The following is an 11,482-nucleotide window of genomic DNA, read 5'->3' on the forward strand; positions in this document are numbered from 1 at the left end:
AAGGTAAAGAAAAAATGTAGTCTCTGTTTGTGAACAAAATTATGAAGTGGAAGGGTGGGAAGGAAAGGGGTGAAGACTGAAGAGTACTTCACTATAAAATTCCTTCTCTTCCCTCCGTTCTGCAAAATTAAACCCAAGCACCCTTCATGGAAAAGAAATAATAACTTTCTAGACAAAGTAATAAAACTAAGATCTACAGACCTTATAACCACAGACATTTGAACTTTTAAATAATGGAAGAAATTGAAAGTGACGTACCAAAAATGGTTCTGCTTCCTTCCATATGCCTTTAAGGTTTATATCATTTGAAAGCTTAATACCAAGATGAGACAATCCAGAGTGGCAGAAGTTCTCAAAATGTAAAAATGTGTCGCGGGATTTAGTCCCTCCACACCCAGCTTGTACTTCTATTGGAGGGGCCAAAATCTCGTCTGTAACACATTGAGAAAGGCTAAGCATGTACATCAGTGAATCCAACACCACCGCACATCACCAAACAATCACAAGGTACTTTAAAATGTGTCAAATATACTCTCATTATCAACTTTTTAAGTGTCTACTAACTACTATTGTAACTACTTCCTTGATTCACAGAGAGATGAATATCAAATATGAGTAACATGTATAATAACAAACAAAAAGGTCTCCTACAAAATGATAAAAGACAAGAATTGGACAAGAATAAACAAAACAAAGATTTCCAATTTTTGTGCATATCCATTCAAGAAATCTAGTTAAAATAGCCATTATCTTGCCAATAGCCATAAAGTAGCCAAGAAGATTACTTCATCCCCTAGTTTGAGATCATAACTTCCCATCTCTTTTCATCTCAAGTTCCTTGTTCGTCCAACTATTCAGTCATTGGGTGGAAAGTTGACAGAAAAATGGATTTTCAACAATAACAGCCATAAACTTTCAAAAGAGACTGATAAAAATACCGGTTTCAGATTCCGTGGAAACTACAGGCAGAAAATCTTGCCTCAGATGACCAGTACTTCCTTTAAGATGCAGATGGGACTCTGCAGATCTCCTTTGATGTCTCCGGCGCAGAGCCTTGCCTTTACGGCCAATTGAAGGAGTGTTCATTGTGAAATCTGGATAATATTTACAAAGAACCTGCCATCGCAAATATACATAGAGATGTCACATCTAGGTACAAGAGAAGAATGCATCGTTAATTGAATATCTTTGTCTCTTGACCAGAAATGGGTATTACACATCATACATATATGTAGTGTAGAAAATACTCAGTCCGTCCTGGAAAAGAAGAAAAGCACTCTGTCTCCATATGTTACCGATTTCACTTTAATTATTTGTCACTTCCTATTTGACAAATATAGACTCAATCACAAGATAGCCCCCATTCAATAAAAACAAAATAGTACTTCTTAACTGGATTTTGTTTCTACTTTTTTCCTAAATGCTTTCAACATCTAGCCTTAATGTCACCTTCCATCTGATCTACTTCTTAAGACTTTTACTGAACTTCTCCATACATGACAAAATTAAATTGCCTAAGGAAAGATTTTACCATCTTTTCCTCAATAGATCTTCCTATATTATGAAATGTGTACCATTCATCCAAAAGACATCCGGAAAGTAACACATAAATTAGATGACAAGACTAAGTGATAATTCAATACCATTTGAAATGCAGCACGAAAAGCATGCAACTCAAAGTTATGAATTCCAGCATGCATATCCAAGCTCCTCCATCTATCTGCACTCTAGCAAGATAAAATGCAGTTGGTGTGGTATGTTTCTCACATGAACTTAAAGTAAAAACTTAAAAGGATAAAGAAAATAGTAAATTCATAGAATTCGCCTGCAGAAAAATGACAGGAGCACAATTTTCTGTTTAGGAAGACAATGCTTATATGATTCTAAATGACCTACAACACACTTTGGTACTCCTCAGCTTAAACCATTGTTTATTCAGTTAGTCATGCATTATTATATTCCTAAATTTTAATTTGTATTGTTTTACTTGAATCATGCACTGAATTTGTGCAAGAACCTGGCTGCAGAAAGAAAAGCAGAGCCACCTCCTCATTAGGGTATGTAACTATTTTTCACAAATATGGTTATTAATCAAATAAGCTAAATGGTCTATGTTATGCATAATTATGGTCTTTATCTAATAATACCTTACATATCAATGAAATAAGTAGTGTAACACTAATTGAACCATATTCAATAACTGCACTGCATGTTCAAGATAGTGAAAGGAGAAAAGCATTAGGAGATTTCTATGCCTTTAAATGGCATCAAAACTTACAAGCCTGACTGAAGAAAGGTGTCACGATTAGCAAAACATTAGTCATTTTCTCATAACTCTGTTTCACCCTCCCTTTAGTAAGCTAGTATATAAAAAGGTGAAGAGGGGACCAAAAATATCACTTACCTGACAAGCAAGATCACGCGCATTTTTTGCAAGTGATAAACCCACAGATCTTACAGCATGACTCATTGGAAACCCAAATTCAGATTCACCATCCTTAGCACTTCCTTCAGACAATAAATTGTAACAGCAACCAAGACTAACAACAGCTTTAACATCTTGGCACTCTATGAAAGTCCTAACAAAAAAAGAATTTGGATGAATTACAACATTGCAGAATGTAAATTGTAGATTATATAATATATAATAAAAGTAACACACACAAACAATGGCAATGATATAAAACAGGCTTCTCAACTTTACATGGAGAAAATCAATGGTCACAGCGAAAAAAAGGTGGTGCTTTGATGTATGGACAAAAATTGAAATGGATCAGATATTAGTCAACTATCAGATATCTTGTTTGGACAGAAGTCCCGAAGTTGTGAGTTTTAAAGAAATTATAAATCATTTGGGTGGTTGGATTTTCTTGATTATATTTTAAAATTATTCAGGGATTGGAATGTTTGCTTCACTGACTTCTTTTATTGTCTCCTTGTAAAGTACTCTCTACCTTTCTTTCTGAAAATTATTGTTTAATCTAAAAAGAGATTCAAGGATAGTAAGAGGAAGAAACAAAGCAACTTATCCAAATTTCGAAACTAACTTCAGCATAGTCACTGAAAGGTCACCACAGGCATGAAGCCCAGCAAGAACAGTTGAAGGTTTTCTCTTTGCATTACTGGACCAACATATTTTCCCTTGATCTTTGTTTTGGTTCCCCATTGATGTGGATTGCAAAGCATCATCTACAGGCAAAGATGCTTCAACCAAAGTTTTCAATGTATCAATTGACAATACATGACATGTGATTGTCTTTGGAACATTCAAACTCCACATGCCTGATCTAGAGCAAAAAGAAAGTAAACACAAATGAATTTTCATAAAAACAACAGCAACAACAGTAATTAATGATAATAGTAGCGGTAGATATTAAAATAATAATATGGACAACTTTGACCACCTATTGAGACATCGTCAAATGCAAATCATCCTCCCAAACACAAATATTGACATATTCACATCACTTTTTTCCCCTAAACTTGTGTATTTGTCATGTGATATCCAATGGTTATGGTTGGAATTCCTAGCATGCTTATTTTACTTCATTCTGTTCCTTATCATACATTTGCCCATTTTGTACAACCTCAAGGATCTCATAGGTACCCCAAAATATAAGTGAACATTGCAGTAAATAAGGAGAACATACCCAGATTTTAACATCTGTGACACATAGTGCTTTTTAATTCGTTCTGCACGTGCATCAGTAACACTTCCATGATGAGAACATGCATCAATCGCAATGACAGGATGCTGATATTGAAAGGCAAGCACTTGTGAAAGATAACCCTATAAATAGAGCATAAAACAAACAAAATTTCCTCATTGGTATTGATGGAACTAATGGAAACAACAAAGTAGTAAATCACAGATTTGCAATTTTGAAAACGAGGGATTGCAAATGACAGAAGTAAATTATCATACCACAATCATCAATAGAGGAAGGCACAACATTGAGGCAACTAGCTCTTAAGGACTCAAAAGAAGATAAGTTCTAACCAGAGTACCATACCATGTCCCTCAACTTGCCTAGGATCAGTATCATCATCATCAACAGCCACCACCACCTTTTCCCAATAGATGGATTAACTAAGTGGATTAGACAAAGCGAAAGTATCCCATCATAAATCATGCCTATATTTTGGTCATTACACTAAAAAATCTTTAGTAACAATTTCATGTTAGTTTTTACAGGTCTCCCTCTATCTCTTGTTATTGGACTAACTTCCATGTAACATCCTAACCTTGTGCAAGCTTTTACAGACCATATCCACCCATGCACAAACCACTGAAGTTAAATTCAACTGTCTTTTCTAAGTGCTACCCGAATTCCCAAAGCCTTGTCCCACCTGCGTTCAGCATCATGCATGTAAAAAATGTAAGCAAGAGTAAATGAAGCCACACCTGACCAGCACCAACATCAATAACAGCATCAGCTCTAACATTATTGGCGACTGTGCTTACAACAGCCGAAAGTATTTCTACCTGCACAAATTAAACTCTATTTACCTGATACATTTTAAGCCAATAAATCTTTTGCTGAAAATGAAAGTGAAATGTACATTCAAAACTTTCTTATTAAAGCCTTTGGTTCAGGGGAACAACTTGCGGAATAAAGAAAGCAATACAAGAGCATGATAAACGTTGACTTACTTCATGTTTTTTCTTCACGTTCATGCCTTGAGCAAGAACAGTGTTAAGTGAAGTAATATACAGACCAGGTAATGCCTGCAAGTATAAAACATTTAAAACTGCGAATTCAAAATCCTTCAAGCAGCCATTCGGCTTGGACACAGAAAGTATATTAATTCTTCAAGTGACTTTTCTTATTATGTTCTGAAAAAACTTTCCAAGAGTATTTTGAACTTAAACAAATTGCCATGGAGCACAACAAGAGCTGTTTGCTTTGTCTTCTATTTTTATTTTAAGTTGATATCTTCATTATTAATTACAAAATTGCTAGCTTGTTTTGATCTAGTTTCCTGTTTTAAGCATTTTTTAAAGGAAATAGAGAAAACACGATTTATTATTTTATTTTTATCTATTTCCTTCAAAAAAATAATGGAAAAGAAATACATAATTTAAACATAGCATTATTTTCAGCATATCAGTGAGAACTAATGAACATAAAATTGAAACTGAAAACAAACCAACATTCCCTAAAGGCCTAAATCTGGTGTTACTAAATCCAATGAACAAACAAAAATATCAAAAGATAATCAACATGACTTAGGATTGATATAACCAAAACACCTGAAAGATTAATGCTACTTGTTACCAAGTTTCTATCAGCTCATAAATAAAGGGACAAAAACATAATCAATATGGAACTACCCCAACAGAGATTATTTCACAGTAAAAACTACCCAAGAGTCCAAGCAAAAAGTTAATTCAAATGCCATCCTTGGATTTTGTTGCATGTGATATTAATTATTAGTAAGCAATAACGAAATAGAATGTATAAACCTTGTTCAGAAAGGGTAAAGGTGAACATACTGTGTTTACATCTACTTGTTCTTGACAAAGTGCTAAAGCCCTTAACTTTAGGATAAATTGCTTCAAAGAAGCTGGCCAGTGGTCCTGCCAGAAAATTTTTTCATTAGAGAGGAATATTGGTAAACAAGCAGAACATTGGCACACAAAACTAAATAAAATAAAGAAAGATGACAATAAATGACAACCACTGTAAGAATTATAAAACACAAAATGCATAAATAACAACAACTAAACATACAATTAAGTAAAATGGTGGCAGAAATTACAGACTTAATTTAGCATATAAAAACCTGAGCTTTCCAAATAGGATTAGAAGGAATTTATTCAAATTTGGCAAGCAAGGAGGTAGACTTTTTTCCAAGGGTAAACACAAGAAGGATTCCAAAAGGAAGAAAGCACAAAAGGATGTTATCATTCAGAAAGAACTCAGACAGAAAAATCACCACTCCATGAATCCTTCTAGAGTTCTAGGACTGGAATCAAGAAACATCATAAAGACCTGGAAACCAGAGGCTAAAGTAAAGCGCGCACACACAAGATGAACTTGCCATCAAGAATAAAAACGCACAGAGACTCTGGTAGGAAATAGGAATAATTTGAGCAAGTATATAGCAAGAAGAGAGGAAAGGGCCAGAATAGGACAACTCAATTGACTTAGTTGGGTGGTAAAAATGGTTAGGGAAGACCAAAAGAGTAGAGGAAACGCTTGTAAAAAACAGAGGGACAGAGTTAATTAGGAGTATTTTGTGACGGCATTTTAGAGGGTGTCCCCCAGCGGAGAGAAATCCACTTTGGTATCACCTAGGATTCTTGATATATTGTGAAGGTGTGAAGGAATTCCCAATTCAATAGACCTATCTTCTACATTTACTGTGCTCTTTTGTATGAATCACGCACACACACTCCCAACAGAGCATGACCACCGCGGCACAATTAAGTATCTATGAAAATCATATAAAACAATGCCAAAATCTCACGAGCTGAACATCTACCACACTACAGAAAGAAATCTACAGAACCAGCAGCAATTCAAGCATTTTCGACCACCGCAGAGCGGCACTTGGTTGTCACTCAACCCTAGCTTACATATCACACTAGATATTTAGATCCCATGGCCTAACTCAGCTGAGCAAAGTTAAGTTAACCTTAAAGCTGGCAAAATCTGTTGAATCAAAAACACCTACCCAATGCATCAAAGGATATCTAAAGACCAAAAAAAAAGGGATTCCTTAACGCCTATTTACCTGCATTATAAGCTAGGATATTAAGCCTTCAAATCCAAAGGGATAACTCCACCAAAAGCAAAAAATGCCGCATAACTCCCATTCAATTATTCTAGTGCAATTATCTATTTATCCTACAACTTGAACCCTAAACCCCAGCTAAAAATAGAAAATTCAATTTTAAAAAAATCAAAATAAATGAGGAATGTAAGTATGTAACCAAAAAAATAACCTGCACCACTCCAGATGGTATCAAAAGAAGATTCTGAACAGGTTCTCTGCGGAGACAATCCATCCATTCCTTGTCAACATTCTCCCACAGCCTATCCTGAAATTTAACCATACCAAGTTAGCCCTGATTTTGAAAAAAAAAAATTATTTCTTTTCCCTTTCTCGAAAGAAACTGTTAGTGGTGACTGCACCGTGAAGAAATTGACGACGTGGGCATTAATTAAAGAGTTGAAAGGGGCGATGAAATCGACGATGGCGTTGATCCATGAGAGGGTGTTGCTCGCTGTGACGCATGAATATTGCGTACCACAACACTCTGCAGCTGCAGCATCAGCCATAGCTGCAAGCATGTGCCAAGAGAACGCCGTCTTAGTATTTTTAGTACTCTTTTTTAGTATGCTATAATTTATTATTATTATTATTATTTATAGTTAATTTTTTGTTTAATTTACTTTACCTAATAGAATTAATAAATCATATTATAAAAAGATAATAACAAACATAATACACAAAAATCACAATTATAAAAGTGTATAATATCAAATAAACAGTTGAAAAAAATAAAAATAATAAATAATAGAAAAATAGAGCTCATATAAATAGAAATAACAAGAATTTTATAAATAATATAATAACATACATGAAGGATAAAGTTGGTAAAAGATAAATAAATGGTTAGTATTCATTGCTAAAAGCTCGTTAGGAAAACGCAGAAGCTAAACATAGTTGCTTCTTGTAAACGTTGGTTTTGGTAGCAAAATCACTTCTGCGTTCATGAAAAAAAAAATTGCCAAACCAAAAGTTGAAGCTTTCAATAAGTCTAACCGTGTTTCTTCTCTTCCAACGAGTTTCCCAAACACACCCTTAATCTTTAAAGAAAAAAAATATATTAATTAGGTCCTCTAAGATAATAAATAGTGAATATGTATATCCTTTTATTAGTTAATAATGCGATATGAAATGAAAATCAAAGGTGAATCAAAATTAACACATAAAAGGTTCAAAAAGTGTGTTTTTACACTTAAGCACAAATTAGGAGACAATCATGAAACCATGCTATTTCCTTGGATAAATGTGAAAAAAGGTGATAAAATTCCCTAAATTAAGCACAAGATAAACCCTAAAAATGGGGTTTATTAAGCGGGAGACTGCCACAGCCCTTACATCCAAACCTAGGCGAGGGACTGCAACAGCCCCTACGACGGAGAACAATGCAGATTACAATCACATAATCCATCTCAGAGGCCACTGCTCATAGCCATAAGACCTTTACATATTCGAATTCTATATCATTGATATATCTTTTTTCTTTCTTTCACCCTTCATTTTTATCTGTATATTCTTATTGCTTTACAACTTATAATCAGATTCGTTTTTTTTATCCAATATCTCAGTTGTTATAATTCTACTACCAAAATATGATATCTTGATTTTATTTCGATTTTTAGATTAATTCTTTAAATCCAGATAATGCGAAGCGATGAGTTTATATATGTATTTTGTTATTTATAGTAGTGCATATCTCATTACTATCACATGAGCAAGAAAATAATGTAATTTTTAATAGTAAAATATTTATTATCTTTTGAGTTTTCATATATCAATTATCAACTATTCTCTATTTATCATAATTTCTATCAAAACAAGTGAAATTTTACTCTAAAAGTTATTATTTATACGACTATCTTTCATAAATAAACACGTCAGAGTAATTAACAGTATATATATTAGTTGATGAATTGATAAAAGAACATTATGTGTCCACCATTTGCTATTCTAGATAATTAAATTGGTACTTTTTTTCTCTAACTACTAAATTAGTCCCAAGTTGAAATCTTCAGAAACCTAGTGTGTGTTTGGATTTCAGTTTGCAAACGTGAGTTTGCATAAAATTGATTTTGATGAAAAGTAAGTTTGGGTTAACGTGATTTATGTTTGGCAATATTTGTATCAAAATTGATTATAGCAAAATAAATGTTGTTTGGATTATACTACTCAAAATCACTTTTAGATAAAAAAATTACTAAAAGAGACATCAATTTAAATTTTTTTTATATACATGCAAAAACAGAACCTAACAAAAATAATATAAAAAATATTTATTATATAAATAAATAAATACAATAAAAAAATATAAAAGAGAGTACTATAAATTTTATAATGTTAAACAAAAAAATATTTTATAATTTTTCTAATATTATCCCGTACTCTTTAATTTAGTATTATTTTGGACTATAAATTTTCATTATTTAAAAGGAAGAACTATGAAAAAGTAGAAAGAACTAGAGAGAACTACTGTGAAGCTTATAGTTATTGGTATCCTTTTTATAGAAGAAAACGAAGGGTAAGATTGGTAAAAAGGAAGAAATTTTCTCACCTAATTTTCTAAAGGTAATTAGCAACCATGAAAGTGAAACGCAGAAGCTACAAATTTTAGCTTCTTCTCAACGTGGGTTCAGAAGCAGAATCATTTCTGCGTTTAGAAAGAAAAAAATTGCCAAACATAAAAGTGAAACTTTCAAGAAGTTCAAACGCACTTCTTTCTTCACCAACGTATTTGCCAAACACACCACTAATTGTCACTTTACTCTAAAAATAAATAATGACTGATAGGATTAGGAAGGAACGTTGGGCTGAAAGAGAAACAGGCCCTTTGTATTTGACTGTCTCTGATGCTAGTAAATTGACAATTATCTGGGTTCATCACATTTATTCACGAATTCATTTTACTATTTTGCTAGCTTTTCTTTCTTTATTTCTTTTTTTTAGTAATGTTCTCCTAAAATTCATGGATTTTTTTATTTAAATTAAATAAATATAATATTTACGAAAATAAATAAACAGTGAAGTAATTACAAAAATTATACTCGCTCATATTTCGGATGCTAGGGGGTTTTTAAAAAATGAGTATATCTCGGATATTATGTGATAGAGATAGAGTGATTGCCAGTCATATTTTGGATGCACCGTAATAAGAACATGCGTTGATATTGGATACTAAACATCTTAGATAAATGCAATTGTTTTGGATGAGGGCTCCGAGATATAATCATTTTAATTGTAACGTTTCAATTAATATGAGAGATAAACAGTTTTAATGAGCCATTTTAACTCAAATCACGTAATTTAAAATTGTCCATTTAAATACGTCATTTAAAATGATATGGTTTTTAGAAAAATAATTGGATGACAGTTTTAAATTACATGACTTGATTGCTATGGTTTAAATGGACAATTTTAAATTACGTAGTTTTAAATTATGTCACTTGAGATAAAACTGTCTATTTTTCATATTAATTTTATAGTACTCATAAATAACTAGTACAATAATACAAGTATATTTGTTTTAATTGAATTAAATTAAATTATTAATTTCAACCAGAATCATCTAAATTTTAAATGAAATATTTTTATAATTTTAATTTATTTAATTTATTTCAATGAAAATAGGCACACAGTGAGATACGAAGCATCAATGACGATTTCACATAATCAAGACCATCACATATGCTTTTTTTTCTCGTCCCATTCAGCGACCCATGAGCTTTTAACAATCCAATAATTAGGACCAGTTTCATTTGTACCATGAGTTTTTAACTACATCTCGGACGCTGAGAGAGAAATGACGGAATTGCTCTTATCTCAAGTGTTGAGACCCCATCATTTTTTTAGCAGATGTTGAGTATTTGATATAAGCACTTATGCATATCACGGGTCCACCTAAGATGTGACTCGCCGTCACCCTATCACATAACGGGATCACGGCATCTGAGATACTCCCATTTTATGATTACCCCCTCAGCATTCGAGATGTGTCTCAAAATACATTTTTATAATTACATCATTGTTTCTTCATTTTCGTACTTTATATCACCATATATATATATACCAATATATAAAGCCAATACCAGAGTTTGGTGTCCAATTTTTATAGACACTATTTACCCTCAAATAATTCATTTTATAAATCAAATTTATGGACAAAATAGTAACAATACATTTTTAGATTTTTAATTAAAAAAAAAAGTCACTAACCCACGAAAGAGTTAAATAACTACTGCAATTGTGAGTAAATTAAATAACTGCTCCACTTATAAATATTCCTAAATAACTACTGCAATTGTGAGTAAATTAAATAACTGCTCCACTTATAAATATTCCTCACCTCACTGTTGTCGATCTTTTTTCTGCATCTTGCTCTCTTTTGGTTCTGACATGCATTTATTAAGAAAGGGAGTTGATACAATTTTTATGCCAACTCCATTGCCGTATCTATATTCTACCTTTTAAAAAATACAGGAATAGAAACACACGATAATGGAACTGGTCCAAATAATAGACGTCATGATAATATAAGTGGGTGATATTTTATATTTATGGTTTATTTTATTTTTGAGTACTCATTTCTAATTTTTAAAAGAAAATTTAAAAGACAAGTACTCTTTATCTTATTCCATTTTTACATCTAAAGTTTGTATTTTTTTTGTATAACTGTAGATCGAGTGTTCAATATCTAAACAAGTTTTTTATA

At 32.4% G+C, this 11,482-nt stretch overlaps 1 protein-coding gene across 5 annotated transcripts in view; it reads right to left on the bottom strand.

Annotated features, from left to right (window-relative positions):
- The window catches only part of LOC107613446 (protein RRNAD1), a 9,282-nt gene extending 1,944 nt beyond the window's left edge, over positions 1–7,338 (bottom strand). For 3 of the 5 annotated variants that reach the window (XR_002352581.1, XM_021109508.1, XM_021109509.1), the window contains exons 1-11: positions 7,143–7,338; positions 6,953–7,048; positions 5,468–5,581; positions 4,655–4,729; positions 4,406–4,486; positions 3,651–3,790; positions 3,048–3,287; positions 2,405–2,579; positions 1,644–1,727; positions 939–1,116; positions 259–431 (exon numbers count right to left, since the gene is read on the bottom strand). Coding sequence is in view for 3 of the 5 variants with exons in the window: in XM_021109508.1 (XP_020965167.1) it covers positions 259–431; positions 939–1,116; positions 1,644–1,727; positions 2,405–2,579; positions 3,048–3,287; positions 3,651–3,790; positions 4,406–4,486; positions 4,655–4,729; positions 5,468–5,581; positions 6,953–7,048; positions 7,143–7,301 (1,515 nt within the window). In the remaining 2 variants the exon portion in view is untranslated. The remainder of the gene's footprint in view (positions 1–258; positions 432–938; positions 1,117–1,643; positions 1,728–2,404; positions 2,580–3,047; positions 3,288–3,650; positions 3,791–4,405; positions 4,487–4,654; positions 4,730–5,467; positions 5,582–6,952; positions 7,049–7,142) is intronic. The other 2 variants (XM_016315445.2, XR_002352582.1) reach the window with 2 other exon arrangements.

This window comes from Arachis ipaensis, chromosome B08, assembly GCF_000816755.2.
Source record: "Arachis ipaensis cultivar K30076 chromosome B08, Araip1.1, whole genome shotgun sequence".
NCBI classification, from domain to species: domain Eukaryota; kingdom Viridiplantae; phylum Streptophyta; class Magnoliopsida; order Fabales; family Fabaceae; genus Arachis; species Arachis ipaensis.